This window comes from Gorilla gorilla, chromosome 18, assembly GCF_029281585.2.
Source record: "Gorilla gorilla gorilla isolate KB3781 chromosome 18, NHGRI_mGorGor1-v2.1_pri, whole genome shotgun sequence".
Classification (NCBI taxonomy): Eukaryota; Metazoa; Chordata; class Mammalia; order Primates; family Hominidae; genus Gorilla; species Gorilla gorilla.
In genome coordinates this window covers 97,601,853-97,619,204 of record NC_073242.2, presented here as the reverse complement: position 1 = coordinate 97,619,204, position 17,352 = coordinate 97,601,853, and the positions used below count along the sequence as shown (strand labels likewise).

Sequence of the window (17,352 nt, the reverse complement as noted above, 5' to 3'; positions counted from 1 at the left end):
ATGTAACCAGATACCACTGCCCACTAAACTATCAAAAACTTTTTTTTTTTTTTTTGAGACCTGTCTGTCTCTGGGGCTGGAGTGCAGTGGTGCAATCTCAGCTCACTGCAATCTCTACTTCCTGGGCTCAAGTGTTCCTCTCACCTCAGCCTCCTGAGTAGCTGGAACTACAAGTACACACCACCACGCCTGGCTAATTTTTGTGTTTTTTGCAGAGACTGGTTTTGCCATGTTACCTTAGCTGGTCTCTAACTCCTGGGCTCAAGCGATCTGCCCGCCTTGGCCTCCCAATGTGCTAGGATTACAGGCACAAGCCACTGTGCCCAGCCAAAATCACATTTTTTAATGTTAAAACCCAGAGTTGGTAAGGATGTTGTGAAACATATTCTCAAACAATCAGTAAATTGACAGAACCTTGGTAGAAAGCAGTTTGGCAATATGTATCAGAAGCGTTAAAGTTTGCTGAGTAATTCTACTCTTGAATCCATCCCAAAGAAGTAATTCAGACTACTGGCCCATTCTCAGGAATAAAAGCAGAAACTAGTGACCCCTGACAGTCAGGAACCTCAGACTAGGAGCCAAAACAAGACCACTGTAAGAGCCCACTCCTTCTCAAATATTGACAAATTAAGCGTTGTCAGGGTTGCCACGGTGGTCACCAGGCTGGGGGCAGGGAGATTTGGGGATCCAAGGTGGTGGTGACTGGATGGAAGAAAAAAAGGGGAAATAGATGAGACCAGCAGCTCGCAGGGAGGGAGGAAGAAGATCGTTGGAGTTTTCACCAATGGCTCAGTGGGGGTGGGTGACAAATGTAACCTTCAGGGGACTGAAAAAAGAGGCATAGGTCTTGTTTTGTGGGAATCGAGGGGGAACGACAAGAAGGACAGCGTAGGGAATGTTACTCTTCCCCCAGAACTTGTCCTGGAAGTAAGGGTGGTGCTGGATGCTGCTCATGTACATATTTCTGGATATGTTTGCATATCACTTATATCAGCCTTGGCAAGAAAAGTAGAGAGAAAAAGGAAATTGGAGTCAGGTGACTTGGCTGCACCTCTCAGGGACTGCCATTTACTTCTCTGAGTCTCCGTTTCCTCATCTGTAAGTGGGGCCAGCTGTACCCATTTGGGGTAGTTGTGCAGTATAAATGCACCCCCAGTGTGAAAAGCATATTCTCTGAGGTGCTGGGTGACGCCTTCTCTGATGTCCCCAAGAGGCGGCTGTTACTTCTGCAATTCTGATGCTCATGTCCAATCTCCCTCTTGTCTTTGCCATGGACTGGCTCATAGCTGTGTCCCCGCTTCAGGAGGGAAAGAGAAAGGAAGGAAGGGAGGGAATGAGTTTGAGGTCCCAAGCAGGCCACAGGTGGCCTCAGATGAGCCCATTCTGGCTGCAGCTCCAGGTCAGCAGGGGGCAGGGCTGCCACTTGTTCTCGGTCGGCAGGGGTTCCTATTACCTGCCTACTCTACACACAGCTAGGGTCAGGTGATGGAATAAACTACTGAGTGCTTGCGGGGGGAGTGGGGGGGCACAAGCTTTGTTCTCTTCATCTGGCCTCAGAGTTAGAAAACAGAAACCTCATTCCCTGGGACTGGAAGTTGGGATGGTGGGGGAGCACCTTACCCCCCAACCCCAGGGCTCCACATGGGCAGGGTCCCTGGTCCTGCAGAGACAACCCACAGAGTCACACACACAAGGCCGTCCCTCCTTCTGCTTTGAAGGATGGAATTTGCTGACATAGCTTGATCCTCCTGTCTCTCAGTTCTGTTTTTAGCTTGATAGATCTGAAGGTGTCAGATCTATCAGGGGCTGGTTACCTCCCTTTCTAGTATGCAGACTGCAAGCTTGTGCAATACATGCACAGAAACACTCAGCTATCAAGAGAGAAAGGGCCTGTTTGGCCTCAGCCTAAGGTCCTCTAGTTATCCCAGGGGCCATGGGTAGACTGGCTGAGTTTTGATGAAGGGATCTTCTCTGTGAATCTTGAACCCCGAGCTCCTCTGCTGAGGCCACGTTCCTTCACACAGATGACGGCTGTCAGGGAACAGCCCCAACAGAAGTGTGGAGGCCTGGAAGGGCACAGTGGGGGACTGCTCGGGTCAGGGCCCCTGGAGCTCCAGGAGCAAGAGGAGACAGAGGAATCAGGCCACCAGATATAGCCTGCCCTTCCCTGCCTAGGTGCCTGGGCAACCTCCTGGAGTCCGCAGGCACTACTGAAGGGCCATAGGGGAGCAGTGTGGTATGATGTGTAGTTTAGAAAGACCCCACCAGCTGCCAGGTGGGCCAGAGGAGGGAGACGAGGTGGAATCTGTTACAGTGTCTAGGTTGGAGAGGGCGAGGCCTGAACTGGGATATGGCTGTGGGAATGGATCCAGGCGACTAGGGGGCAGAATTGTGAGCTGGGAAGAGGAGACAGGGTATGGAAGAGGTCCAGGGCCCAGAACTGTTTGGGAGACAGAATTGTATGTGGGGAAGTGGGGGGAGGAGGAGTAATAAACTTCTAGAGGAAGATGTAGAGTTGTCAATCAAATACATGTGGTCAGAGATCAGGAGATACCTGGGCTGGCTGTCACCTGGAAACAGGTGACCCACAAGGGATCAGCCGAGAAGGGAGGGAAGAGGCAAGAGAAAGTCCAGCCCCTAAGAAGTGGGCAGGGAAGGGGCTCTGAGGGATCCTCCAAGGGCCCTGAGAAGGAGCAGTCCCATGGTTCGGGGAGCAAGAGGATGGCGCCAGGACCAAGGGGCAGCAAGTGGAGAACAGAGGAGGAACGAGCCTCTTACACCTCCGGTTGGGCCTATTTCCTAAGGCCAATCTGGTTGAAGCTGCATGGACTGTTTTCTCAGAGGTGCTGACCTCTGTTCTGGACATTTTCTTTCCAGAACTTTACCAAGAAAGTCTAGTGAGACACTCTGTCTTCCTTTTCTCTTGTGGTGTGCGGGGGAGGGCAGGCAGCCTCAGGTGGGTTGCCACCCAGACCCCCAACCAGCCAGAGGGCCACTCAGCCCCCCTGGAGTTCAGGACAGATGCCGCCAGCACGCTCTGAGCAGAAGGGATGACTTGAGCCAGCTTGCTCGGCACAGTGTAGGAGGGATGCTATCTGGACAGGCTAAGCATTTAAGTTAAACAAACCTGGCCGGGCGCGGTAGCTCAAGCCTGTAATCCCAGCACTTTGGGAGGCTGAGGCGGGTGGATCACCTGAGGTCAGGAATTCGAGACCAGCCTGGCCAACATGGTGGAACCCGATCTCTACTAAAAATACAAAAAAAATTAGCTGGCACATGCCTGTAATCCCAGATACTCGGGAGGCCGAGGCAGGAGAATTGCTTGAGCCTGGTGGGGGGTGGAGGTTGCAGTGAGCAGAGATTGCACCATTGCACTTCAGCCTGGGCAACAGAGCGAGACTCCATCTCCAAAACAAAAAACAAAACAAAACAAAACAAACAAAAAAACTAACTGGGGGCAAACTAAGTGAATGCAGGGGATCCTCCCCTCAGGCCCGTGTTCCCCAGCTGCCCCTCCTGGAGGACGCCTCCTTGTCTGCAGTCAGTGATCTGGTAGTCATTACGGTCCTCAAAGGCATGGCCCTGGCAAGGCAGGATTCCCTAAGTGGCTCCACCTCCCTGAGTCCACTCTCAGTGCCCTTTCTGTCCCACCACCACACCTGTTCCTCCCTTGCTCACGGCTTGCTCCACCCAATACCCACCACCTTCCTATCTCCACACCCTCCCTCGGGGACACCCCACCCTCAACTATACACAACTAGGAGGCAAAGTCTCTGCTGCCAGAAACCCTAGGCCCTTGCCGTGCAATACCCTGAGCAGCCACTGTGCTGCATCTGACTCGCCCAGTGCCCCCAGCCTCCCTGCTTAACAGCTGCTGCCCAGCCTGCCCCTGCCAGCCCTGGGTGCACTGTCAGCCAGCCACACCTGGCAGTGTCTCGCCAAGCTGGGCCTCTGGGCTTTGTCTCTATCTGAGCCCACCTTAAAGGACCCCCAGTGTTGCCTCCTGCCCCTCCCCTACAGGGCTCTCTTGGCCCCTGTGACCAACCCATACCCTGACCCCTGGCAGAGGTTTCCGGTGGATTTACTTCTCCACGTCTACGGATTTACTGTGCTACCTGTGTCACCAAAGCAACCACTTCTCTGAGCAGAAAGTTTCCACTACAAATTAAAAGGTTAAGACTCAGCTCCCCTGATGCTTCATGGTGCTAGAAGAACTTGGACAGGTAGGAATGGACTTTTTTAGGCCACACTGAGGAGGTGGGGAGTGAGCCTACTGCCTGGCCTGGATTCAGGACAAAGGAACATCATTATTGTTTCATTATCCTTGAGAGCAGGAAGAGTTGGATTGGATTGGAGGGTAGATCTGGCTGTACTCTTGAGAAACTGCAAGCTGTCCGTAATGAGGCTTGTTTTCAGCATCAAGTAAGTGGACTAATTACACAGCCAATCAGAAGCTGTCCTCTATTGGTCAGGATGGGATGGGTCATGCAGTGGTTATAATCAAAGGTTTTCTTCTTGCCCACACTACATGTGGGTTAGCTGGGGCCCTGCTCCATGTCTCTTCACCCTGGACTGAGGCTGACGGAGCAGCCACCATCTCCAACACTGCAGGTCAATGTGGCAGAGGGAGAGAGCTCTGGAAGGTTCCACATCTACCGTTTAAGTACTTAAGCGCAGCAATACCCGAGATCACTTTCACTCACAGCTCATTGGTCAGAACTCATCACGTGATCCCACCCAACCGCCAGAGGACGAGGAAGTGCAGTCCTACCTCTTGGCTGGACATCAGGTTCCAGGTGCTCCAGGGGCCAGAGGAAGTGAGGCAAGAGTCCTGTCTCGGGCTTGGAAGCAGAGGTAAACTAAAGGGAAAAGAGCTCTGGTCTCCCCTTTCAGATGTACAGCAGCCCTTGGTTGGGCCTGAGCTGGGGCATCCTCTCTCAAAGGGGAGGGTGTTCTGGCTGGTTCTCTTGGAGCCAAGGGCTTTCATGGTGCCGTGTGCAGAGGGAGGGTCTTTCATGGTGCCATGTGTAGAGCAGTGGCCTGGGGTTAGAGGTCTCCAAAAGGGTCCAGGACGGGGCCTCAACCCTCAGCAGTGAGGCCTTGCCTCAGTCCAAAAAGCCCAGCCGCCTGGGAGGGTGAGTGAAATGCTGACACCTGATTTTATTTACTCATTCTCACTCACTTGCTTCTTAAGCTCTGCGTAAACTTTCCTCTAGGACTCAGTTTGTTAAATGTTCTTTGCATAGAAAACTTTAGACTGAATGTGAAATGATTCCCTTCCGAAGAATGTTAGCCCGTCTGTTCTGTTTTAGGAAGGTTTGTCGTCTTAATCTGTGTTCTCTGGTGCCTTGAAATGCCTACACATCGTGCAGTCGGCCAATCCGTTCCAGAAGGAAATGCTGTACTTGAAATGCAGCCGACACAGGGTCTGCCTAAATCCTAACATTTGTGTGGACTTGTGTTTAAAATTCTACTCCCACAGAAAGTATGCTGTCATCCCCTCTTAAGTAAAGCATATTCCAAGCCTTGTTAGGCTCATGAACCATTAACATCAGCCTTCACGTCAGGGAAGTAGGGACTTGGCTGGGACAGAAATCTCAACAGCAGAACCTGAGAGAAGCAAGGCCCTCCTGGTCTCCTTCCTATGAAGGGCAGAGGGCCTCCTGAGGATGCAGGTGGCGCTGGTCAGCCGGGAGCAGGTGATGTGACCTGCTTTGGTGTTCCAGGATCCCTTGCTTTGGTGACTTGCAAGGCCCAGCCGAGGCACAGGCCTCAGCACCCAGGCAGGCTCAGAGCACTTGAGGTTGGAGGCCTTGCCTGGCTAGATGCTCAGCTGTGGCCTGTGATTGCTCCAGTTCGGCCCCGGAGCTGCCTCAGGTGGAGGAGGTTCCCCATCTTCATCCTGAAGCAAGACTTTGCCCCTGGCCTCCTCTCTGTCTTGGGCTCAGCCTCCATGAGGGCATAGGACTGGCGGGAGCCCTGCGGGCTTCTGCCCTTGCAAACTCTGGCAGATAAGTCTGGTCGTCAGGCTGGTTTGTGAGGAGAACACAGGAATGAGAGGAGGTGCTGCCTGGTGTGGCTCAGACGTGGGTCTAGGTGCCAGCCTCCATCCAGCCTTCTCCTTGCTGGCACCCTTTGTGGTCACTAATAGATGACTTTGGAGTGACAGGTGGTAGAGAGTGGGCAGTCAGGTCTTCAAACTCAGCTGTCCCCTAGGATGGGGCCCATGCCTCCAGGGCAACTGCCCATGTCACCGTGGCACAAGGGCCTGGACCCAGGGGTCCTGCTGTTCGAAACATCACGTTGGCTCTTGCACCTCTAGGACGTGCACCACTCACCTGGCTTGAGATTTGCTTTCCAATCACGCCCGAGTTGGCTTCATCTGGGCTTTCTGACTTCGCCAGGGAAATGCCGAGGCTGACTGGTTGAAGGAGTGCCCCAGAGCTGCTCACAGCCTGTTCCTATTCTCAGAAATCACACGGTGCAGTAATACCTCCTGTGAAAAGTTTCTTTTTGAAAATTGTAAGGCCCCTTTGCCTGCACCTGGCTTCTGCAGAAGCCTGTGCCTCGGGCTCGCACAAGCAGCCCACAACAGATGGCTCTGATCACCTCCTGCGAGGAGACGGAGGCCCTGACGTCGTCCCCTGCACTGTCCTCGCCATGCACCTGGGAGAGCAGAGAACCCTCTTTGTAAGGCAAACCAGCCTCACGAGGAGACTTTGAGGGCTCTGGCTGTATCTTCAGGCCTTTGCAGCAAGGGAATTAACAGTGATAGCAAAATGATAAAAATAAGCATCCTAGAGATGAGGCAGGCACCACACTCGGTGCTGCACGTGCACCATCTGCAACTACCCTGAGAGACGGTTATTACCAAGGCTTAACATGTGAGGAAACTAAGGCACAGTCAGTTGAGCAGCCTGTCCAATATCCAGCAGGTCGACCTGGCCCCGCATGTCCAACACCAGAGTTTGTGCTCCCAGCATCTGCTCCACTGTGGTCTCCCAAGGGATGCTGATAAGGCACAGGCCAGAGGCACCAGGTTCTGCAGGGCCTCCCAGGACTCAGGGGAGCCTCCACTTTGCCCAGTGGGACGTCAACGGGGAGCCACAGGAGGTTTGCACAGGAGGGGACCTGATAGAATCGCATTTTAGAAAGATCACATAGCTGTATCTGAGACAGGATCCATTTGGTGGCAAATGCCAGAAACCAACTCAAAGGGACTAGAGCAAGGAAAAGGGGAACTGCTGAATCATTAATTGGAAAGTCTGTGGGTTGTGCTGGCTTTGGGTGCAGGGAGATCAGAGCTCAACGATGTCTCTAGGACTTGGTCTCTTTCCTTCCAGCCCTAAGGTCTGTTTTCCTCTGAATTGGATTCATTCTCAAAGAAGGTTCCAGAAGCTTCAGGTTCCTAACCTTCCATCTCAGATAAAATGCAGGCCTCTTTCCTAAAGGGCCCAGTAAGAGTTCCAGGGAGAGCTTAGGGTAGTCTAGCTGGGTTGTGTGACCTTCCAGGTCAGGAGGGCTGGTGCTGAGTGGCCTGGGTGGCTCACTGCCCTCCCTGTGGAGTGCAGCAGGGTGGGCTTCAGGCTTGTGGTGGTGCCGAGACTTGGAGCTCCATCCAGGACGTGCAAACAGACACGTGCCTGATTAGAGTGACAGACTGAGGGGGTGGAGGGGTGTGCAGGTCAGGGAGGACTGCAGGGAGAAGGAGGCAGGTGCTTTGGATCTAGACGGATGAACAGGCATTTACCTGGCACACCTGTGTCTGTAGGAGCCGCTGCCACAGCACACATGTTCTTGCCAGACCCCAGACCCCAATTCTACCTGGGATGTGGGTTTCGGGAATTAGCGTGGATGTGTCCAACCTGCATCACTCAGAAAGGCATCCGCTTCTGTCTTTCTGTCCTCCAGCCACGAGTTGACTTAAGTTTCAGCAGCTCAGAGCTCATGTTGCCATGCCAACTCCTCTGCAGCAGGCATCCAGGCAGAAATGGCCCGGCCTGAGCTCAGTGCCGCAGGCGGATGCAGGCACCTTGGGTAATTGGATTGGAGCAATCCACGTGGCTTTTCCTGCGGAAACCAGGGGCTTGGCGTAGCTCCTGTTTAGACATGAGCTTGTGGACACAACAGGGACTCAGAGGAGGCCTCTCTGCTCTGGGACTCCCAGCCCTGCTGCCGGGAAGAGCAATGTCAGCAAGCACACAAGCTAGAGGAAAGGGCAGTGGAGGGGAGACAGGCTTCATCCTGGCGCCAAAGTGGGGCAACTCCCAAACCTCCTCAATTTTCCAGAAGCCCCCCCAGGCTCAGAGATCCCTAGAAAATGGTGTAGGCTTTCTCACAGGGGCCAGGGCTTGCCTTACCAGCAGAACTGGTCTGGCTTGTTCACTTTCCCACCACCAGAGAAATTCAAATTCAAAGCCAGGATCCACCTAGGACCCTTTGCACCACTGTGCAGGCAGAGCCTGTGTGCCATTACACCTGCATGTCTATTGCCAGGGAGTTGGGGAATGGGATGACTGTCTTGGTGCTGGTGGTATTTGACGTCCAGTAGCAGAGGTCCTGGCCACCATGGCTTGTCCAGACAGGACCAGCCTGGCTAGACCTTATTCCTCGGATCACCCTCCGCTGGTGATGGCAGATCAGCTGCCCCCTGAGCCCTCAGGCCAGTGTCTAGGGATGGGGGCTCTGGCTCAGTGCAGGGCTCTGAGCAGCCATAGTCTCCCACTGTCCGTGCCGTGATGCCTCAGGTCATATGTCAGCAACAGGGGTCTCAGGGCTGCAGATTGACTGCAAATTATCAGTCACTCGCAGGAGCAGCCGCAGTGTGGGGCTGCCGGCTGTCAATGCCACACACCCACCAGGAGTGGCTGGGGCTGTGGCCACCTGGGTCCTGCCCAAGACTTGTTCACTTCTTCCCCTCATCCCCTCACATCTGGACTTGGGGTTTTCTGGGCTCCCAAAGTCCCAGGGCAAGTTCTCCTCCTACTTGGGTCAGCCTGCAAACCATGGAGCTCTCTGCTCCCTGCAGCCCAGTTCCCACTGCAGGGAACAGCAACAAGCTAGTGAAGTCCAGCAGCTCCAGCCTAGGCAGTGTGGCTGATGTCTCTGAGGCTCCTGAAGGCGCTCTGGGACAGTCAGGATCCTGGGACTTCTGTGGGTGGGCTCCAGTGACCTCCAGAACCATGCCCAGGACAACAGGCTGGGAAGAGCAAACAGGGCACACAGGGGCTGACCTCAGGGGAGGAGTGGTCGGGAGGTCCTACCAGGAGCGGGTAGGGAAGGAAGCAGGGCCTGGCCAGGTCTCTAGCCTGGTTCCTTTCTGTCCTTATGATCGTCCTGGGAGGTAGAAAGTCCTGACTAGTGCAGGGTTGCACTCAGGTCACCCTGAGTCCCAAGCCCAAGCTAAGCAGTGGCCGGTGAAGCTGAGGGCCAGGGGCGGGTCTAAAGTCTCCTTTTCTAGGTCGGGGCTGACTCCCAGGAGCCCAGCCTTGGGGTACTATGTGGCCTCCCACACTGACCCCAGGGCTCAGGAGTGACCATGGGGCCTGCCAGGACCCATGACGACCTGGAGACATCGGGACTCCAACTCAGGTCTGGAGAGCATGGTGTTGGGGGATGTCATTCTGGGCAACCTCAGAAGCCACACACCAGGATTCGCAAAGGGGACAAACCCATGGATGACTGTGGACTTCAAAATAAGGAGCCCTGGGCGAACAATGCAGTCTGAGGTTGAGCTGCAAAAACTCAGCCCTCAAGGCCTTTGGGGGTCCTGCCAGTGCCCTCAGAGGGGCCCGCAGTGGACTCTACTTGGCAAACTTGCCAGTCCAGGGACATGGAAGCAGAGAGCGGGGGCATGGAGTCCCCCACCTGGAGACAGACTCTGGCCTGGGCCCACTCAATGGCCCAACTAGGCCAAAGGAGCGCAGGCAACAGGAAGGGGACAGGCACCAGTGCGGCTGATCACCACCACGTAGCAGGCCCGGGCCAGGGAGCATGTCCTGCCTTGGCCACCTCTCTAAGGACTCGGGGGTTTCTCTGAAAAGTTACCAGCCTCTAATGTTTAACTGTAGTTCTCTTTCATTGGAAAGTGTAGATCAGATTAATTAATGTGTTGTTGCTTATTTACCCTCCTTTCATTTCCCTGAGACAAGATAATTAACCACAGAGCCTTAGAAACCAGCTCCATGGTTTCTCCATGGGTGGCAATCCCTTTTGTGTCTCCTGTGCCAGCGGCTTCTATGCAGAGGCAGGGGCTGCACACAGGAGCAGGGCAGGGGGCAGCAGCTGGGAAGCTGGCGAGGGGCTGTGGACGGGGGACCTGGAGTCACTAGGAGGGGCCTGGAAGGGCAGCGGGAAGGGCTGGCATGCTTGGCTCTGCCACTTCCTAGAGGAGTGATCTTGGGCCACTCCTGCCCACCAGCTGCCAGTCACCTCAAATCCCATCAATTCCTGAATAACCACCAAAGACAGTCCTCTGGCCAGCCCAGGAGAAGTGTAAAGATCAGGACTGGCCACTCACTACCATTGCTGGCAGGGCCGTGGGAAGCTGGCCCACAGGGTTTCTGGGATCACAGCAGGAGAAAGGGGGGCCCAGGGCAGCTGAGGAGAGAGTCTCTCTCCTCTACACTCTCCATAGCCCCATCTCAGCCAATAGCAGATCCCAGCCCTGATGGGCCAGTGTCAGGGATGCGCCACATGGGAGAGCAGGTTTGCAGAATTCCCTTAGGAACCTTTGATGAAGTGAGTCTCCACCCTCCTCTGACCCATGAGGGAGCTGTGGCCACACTGTGGAATAGCAGCCAGTTCTGCCAGGATGGCAGCATGGTGCAGACAGGATAGACCTTCTCCTCCCGAATCCTTCTGCCAAAGTGTCCTCACGCCAGGGCTCAGCCTGCACAGCCCTTCCTGCTGGTGGAGCCCAGGGTGGGGGTGGATGAGGGAAAAGCTGGTGGAGGCAGAAGCACAAAGGGCCCCTAGATACAGACTGGGAGACTGGACTTTGTCCCCCAAGACAGTGAGACCACCAAAGGGAGAGAGAGAATCGGCTGTGTCTAGGAGGACCCTCTGCACACTGGTGGTGGGCTTGGGGCTGTGGCTGAGGCTGAGGGCAGCAGGGTAGTGCCGGGGTGAGGCAGGAGCTCAGGTGAGGATGGTGCTGGCCAGGCTGGGCTGGTGACCTCAGGCCACAGAGATGAGGGTGACTCAGGAATGGGCCTGCTTCATGACATTGGGGTGACGTCCAGGTGGCCCCAAGAATCTGGCCTGGACCCTTAACCTGAGGCCTTAGTGCCAACTGCAGGGACTACCGGTGGCTGGAGAGCCTTGAGAGCCCCCATCCCGCCCCCACTGTCCCCACAGGGACAGGACCTACAAGCTCTCCCTCTGGCCCCAGCTGGTCCACCAGAGACAGGTGCCTGTGGGTGACTCTCTGTCCCCTCCTGTGGATGTCAGTCCAGCCAGTGTGAAGACAGCCGGCTCCACACAATGAGGGCTGCAGGTTTGCTGGGGGGGAACCCTCCAGCCTGGGAGGGAGAGTGAGTGGGCTGTCGCTCCCTCTGCAGGTTTGATTCATCTTGCAGCAATTGCTGGGATTTTAGAGAAAGAATGAGGGAGTACGTCCTGGAGTCTCCCAAGCCAGATGGCAGGCGGGGGTGGACCTGGACACCCACCAGTCCCGCTGAGCACTGAGCCACGAGCACTGGCCGCAGAGTGAGATGCCCATGTCCCAGATTTCACTGAGGCCCAGCACAGAGCTGCTTTCCCATGGCTCCAGGTTGCCCCGCTGTGGTCTGCACAGACACACATGCTGCTCCAAACTGCACCCGTCCAGTGTTGGCTTCAAAGGCATTTCCCCTGAGAAGAGTGACAGCCTTGTGAAGCTGCTTATCAGAACCAGATACAGCCCCAGCTCAAGTTCACCTTTAGACACTAAGCCCTGGAGATGGTGACTGCAGACTTGCCCTGGGGCCTCTGACATGCCCCACAGAAACCCCCTCCGCACACCTCGGGCTGGTGGGAAAAGAGCTGCCCCCTCTCTGGCTGGAGGCATCCAGGTGAACTTCCCCTCATCCCCCATGTCCTGCATACCTGCTGGTGCAAGCCTGGGACTCTAGGGCGCCCCTGTGCAGCCTATTCTTTCCTGAAGCTTGCGGTCTGCTGGGCAGGTGGCCATATCCCAGAGCATTTGTGATATAGAACTGCAGAGACCAGGCCACACGTGGCGGGGATGAGAGCCACCGGTGGAGACACCTAAGCCACTGGGGCAAGGAGTCCAAAAGTCTTCTAAGGAGGGAATTTCTAAGTTGAGTCTTAGAAAGGGTGAGCGAGGCGAGGGGCAGAGGATGGGGAATGGCAGGCAGGGACAGGACACAAGTGAGAGGCGGGCATCCAGGGGAGGGGGCTGCAGAGACCCGCAGGCCTGACGGAGGGGCTGAGCTCCCCACTAAGGGCTGAGGGAGTTCCAGTAGGTGTGAGGCAGCTGTGACACAGCGGACTACATAGAGAGCATCCCTGCAGCCCTTGTGGAGGCTGATAAAGTTGGGGAACCGTGATGCAGTCCCAGGCCGGCGCAGGGGGTCCAGCAGGAGTGGCAGGGACTGATGGGGACTGAGGAAAGGCACAGTCCAGTGACACCTAGGTCCCTGGCTTGGGTGACCAGGGATTCAGGAGGAGGATAGGGTGTGGGGCCAGGATGGATGGCACTGTGGGCTCAGACCGCCCAAAGTGCCAGGGCAGGAGCTGGGCTGAATCAGCAAGACAGTGGGTGGGAAAAGAGTGGCCCAACTGCTCCAGTCATGGAAAGTCTGGGTTACACTTCTATAGGCTCCCCCACGGGGTGATCACACGTGGGTCCCCGGAGGCTGGGCAAACACTCCAGAAGCTTGTCTTTATTGATTTTACATTCAGCACAATAGATGCACCTGGCAGCCTTGCCTAGGTGGAGCTCTGAGTCTGCTCTGAGACCCACTTGTGGCTCCCACAGGGGACCGAGGGTGGGCTTATTCAGGTGGCTGTGGGTCTCGACTGGGCTGCATCTTGGAGGACATGAGGGACAGCGGTTAAAGCTTGGGCCAGACCCACACAGCCCCAGGGAGCTTCTCCAAAAGTCACAGGGACTGTCAGGGGAACTCTGATGGTTCTGGAAGTTGGTAAGACGCAGGCTGCGCTTGGATCCTCTTTGCTGGGGGTTTTCTCCCGCGGTCAGTGGAGTGGAAGCACCGGGCTTGGTGTGATCCTGCAGAATGGGGCCACAGTGACAGCCCAGTTGTGCATGAAGGGGGACCGCCCTCCCCTGCGGCCCTGCTGGCCACACTGCCCTCTGCTCCAGGAGACTCTGGCCCCTTTGCTCTGCTGTTTTTTCCTGCTCTGTCCTTAGCTGGCAGGCACTCCATGACAAGTGGCCATGTTTGTGGCTCCTCTGACCCAGGGTCACCTGCCCTCTCATTCTAAAAACTGCCCTGGCTCCTGATGGGCTTCCGGCGGCCCCCGGTCAGGGTGGGCCCAGGCGTCCTCTAGGATGCCCTGCCTGCTCCCTTTGCACCCACAAATCTGTAAGTCTCTGAAAACCAGGACCATTTTTCAAGCAATTGGGTTACAAGGTCAAGATGGTTAGTTAGGGGCAGTCATATCACCAAGCTATTTGCTCCAAGAGAACAGCATACATGGAGGAAGCGGTGTGCGGGGGCTGTCTCCCAGCCACCTGCTGAGCCTGCCACCTCCAGCCTGGTTCTCAGAACTGTCCCACTCACACCAGGGGAAGCAGGAGTGGGATGAGCTGGGGCAAAGGCCCCATATCTGACCCGCTCCCCTGAAGATCACTAAAAACAGTCCCCCTACTTTTGTCTCTGCAGGGTCTGCAGTAGGCCTCCGCATGGCCCACCGAGGTGAACCATGACCGGCTGGCCAACACTCGCCATTGACCAGCCGGAGTTGCATCTCGCCAGGAGGTGACCCCTCCTCCAGCTGCCCCCAACTCGCCCACCCTCGCCCAGGAAAGTGCCCGCAGCTGTCACGGACACCATGTAGTAGGGCCGGCTGCGGCGCCCAGTGAGCTGCGATGGTTTTGTACACGACCCCCTTTCCTAACAGCTGTCTGTCCGCCCTGCACTGTGTGTCCTGGGCCCTTATCTTCCCATGCTACTGGCTGGTGGACCGGCTCGCTGCCTCCTTCATACCCACCACCTACGAGAAGCGCCAGCGGGCGGACGACCCGTGCTGCCTGCAGCTGCTCTGCACTGCCCTCTTCACGCCCATCTACCTGGCCCTCCTGGTGGCCTCGCTGCCCTTTGCGTTTCTCGGCTTTCTCTTCTGGTCCCCACTGCAGTCGGCCCGCCGGCCCTACATCTATTCACGGCTGGAAGACAAGGGCCTGGCCGGTGGGGCAGCCCTGCTCAGTGAATGGAAGGGCACGGGGCCTGGCAAAAGCTTCTGCTTCGCCACTGCCAATGTCTGCCTCCTGCCCGACTCACTCGCCAGGATCAACAACCTTTTTAACACCCAAGCGCGGGCCAAGGAGATCGGGCAGAGAATCCGCAATGGGGCCGCCCGGCCCCAGATCAAAATTTACATCGACTCCCCCACCAATACCTCCATCAGCGCCGCTAGCTTCAGCAGCCTGGTGTCACCACAGGGCGGCGATGGGGTGGCCCGGGCCGTCCCCGGGAGCATTAAGAGGACAGCCTCTGTGGAGTACAAGGGTGACGGTGGGCGGCACCCCGGTGACGAGGCTGCCAATGGCCCAGCCTCTGGGGACCCTGTCGACAGCAGCAGCCCGGAGGATGCCTGCATCGTGCGCATCGGTGGCGAGGAGGGCGGCCGGCCACCTGAAGCTGACGACCCTGCGCCTGGGGGCCAGGCCAGGAACGGAGCTGGCGGGGGCCCAAGGGGCCAGACGCCCAACCATAATCAGCAGGACGGGGATTCAGGGAGCCTGGGCAGCCCCTCGGCCTCCCGGGAGTCCCTGGTGAAGGGGCGAGCTGGGCCAGACACCAGTGCCAGCGGGGAGCCAGGTGCCAACAGCAAGCTCCTGTACAAGGCCTCGGTGGTGAAGAAGGCGGCTGCGCGCAGGAGGCGGCACCCCGACGAGGCCTTCGACCATGAGGTCTCCGCCTTCTTCCCCGCCAACCTGGACTTCCTGTGCCTGCAGGAGGTGTTTGACAAGCGAGCAGCCACCAAATTGAAAGAGCAGCTGCACGGCTACTTCGAGTACATCCTGTACGACGTCGGGGTCTACGGCTGCCAGGGCTGCTGCAGCTTCAAGTGTCTCAACAGCGGCCTCCTCTTTGCCAGCCGCTACCCCATCATGGACGTGGCGTATCACTGTTACCCCAACAAGTGTAACGACGATGCCCTGGCCTCTAAGGGAGCTCTGTTTCTCAAGGTAGGAGACCTCGGCCCAGCCTGCGGACCACGTGCCAGCTGGTCCTAGAGCCATGTAGGCAGGGGGGCTGCAGCGGGGAGTCCTCATCGTCGTGGGGGCTGGAGTGGGAGGTTGGAGTGGGAGGCAGACGCGGTCTTTCCTGGAGCCAAACAGCAGGGCCCTGGCTCGGGGACAGAGTCAAGACCAATGCAGGGATGAGCACCGAGGCTCTGGGCTCAGACAGACCCATCTGGGTGATCTTGGGCCCGTTCCTCAGATCTCTGAGCCACCATTTCCCCAACTGTAAAGTGGGGAGAGGGTGGGAGTGGAACAGAGCAGTAAGGCCTGGGAAGGGTTCCGAGCTGGCGCAAGAGTGGCGGTGGTAGCCGTGGAGATGGTGGCAGTGATAAAGTGAGGAAGAACAGGAGGCAGGGGCCCTGTCGGTTCATACGAGGCAGAGAGACCAGCCCAGACCAAGCGCATCAGGCAAGCCGACGGGACCCTCAGGTCTCCAGGCCGTGACACCGCCTGGCTCACTGAGGCCACTAGCTTCCCTGGCCTGGACACCCCTCCTTCCTGGCTGTCGTGCAGCTGCCCTGCCAGGCTGCCTGCCCACCCGCCATGGTTTCGCTTCCATAGTCACTAATTAAAGTGAATCATAATTATTTCTGCTAATTTGGATTCGATTGGAGGAGTTTTTAGGCTGTGGTAATTTGGTCATTACACATTATCTTCTACTGTGCCTGAGATGCTCAGAGTGTCGACTTTTGTTCTCTATCCAAAAGCCGCTCATGGTGCTTCCACAGTTTTCTGAAGCGTCATTTGGCCAGTGGATGCAGCACAGGGCTTTCTGCCCTGAGAGGCAGCAGCTGTTTCAGATGTGGGTTCTGTCCCTTTAGGGTGAGACATGAAAAAGTGGTGGCTTTGCAGGGAGGGCTGCGGCTCAGAGACCTGCCTAGGGCAGGTTTCCTCACTTCCCAGTTCGCCTTCAGAAGCAACCACACTCCACCTGCCCAGGGAAACACTGGTGCGCAACCTGGCGCCTGCCAGGAGTGGCGGTGCTTGTCTTCAAGCCCTATGGGAGCCAGGGCAGGCAGCAAGGGCCCTGGCCCCCACTTCTGGTTCCTCGATGGCTCTTGTGTGGCTCTGCCAGGCCCAGAGTTTGGGTCGTCTGCTCTTCATTCACAGCAAGGGATGGTGAAATTGAAGCAACTCCTGACAGATAGATCCAACCTTCCCGTTTTGGCATATGGTTCGTTGGTGTTCTGTTCCCTGGATGTATTTTTGTCTCGACAGCTAGAGTGACTTTCTGGGGAGGAAGGGGATGTGTTGCCAGATCCAGGGTGGGAGGATGTGCCCCTTACTCCCACCCCTCACTCCCACCCTACTACAGGTGGCTCAGAGGCCGGGGCCTCCCCCGCCCCCTACCCCAGCCCACTTCTGCACAGATCAATCCACACATCCTGTCCCCACCTCCCTCCTCCGTGGGGCACCCTCACTGTTCCCACTGAGCTCAACAGTGTCTGCCTGGGACAGCCCCTCCTCCCAGGTTCTGTCCTGAAAGTTCTTTTCATCTTCCTCTACCTCCTGGGTCTCAAACTGTAACCTGATCTATGACATTCAAAAATTTTTTGTATTGACTTTTTTTTTTTTTTTTTTTTTTTTTTGAGACGGAGTTTCACTCTTGCCCAGGCTGGAGTGCAGTGGTGCGATCTCAGCTCACCACAACCTCTGCCTCCCGGGTTCAAGCAATTCTCCTGCCTTGGCCTCCCAAGTAGCTGGGATTACAGACATGCAGCACCACGCCTGGCTAATTTTTTATTTTTAGTAGAGACGGAGTTTCACCGTGTTGGTCAGGCTGATCTCAAACTCCCGACCTCAGGTGATCCGCCCACCTTGGCCTCCCAAAGTGCTGGAATTACAGGCGTGAGCCACCATACCCAGCCTTGACCAATATGTTAAAATCAAGATATTTCACAGAAAACCCGGTTTGC

The 17,352-nt window shown here is 56.4% G+C and overlaps 1 protein-coding gene across 3 annotated transcripts in view; it reads left to right on the top strand.

Moving 5' to 3' along the window:
- SMPD3 (sphingomyelin phosphodiesterase 3) overlaps positions 1 to 17,352 on the top strand; it is a 90,235-nt gene that overhangs the window by 62,299 nt on the left and 10,584 nt on the right. For all 3 annotated transcript variants that reach the window (XM_031002777.3, XM_031002778.3, XM_031002776.3), the window contains one exon: positions 13,851 to 15,379. In XM_031002777.3, the coding sequence (XP_030858637.2) occupies positions 14,057 to 15,379 (1,323 nt within the window). In that variant the 5' untranslated portion in view covers positions 13,851 to 14,056. The remainder of the gene's footprint in view (positions 1 to 13,850; positions 15,380 to 17,352) is intronic.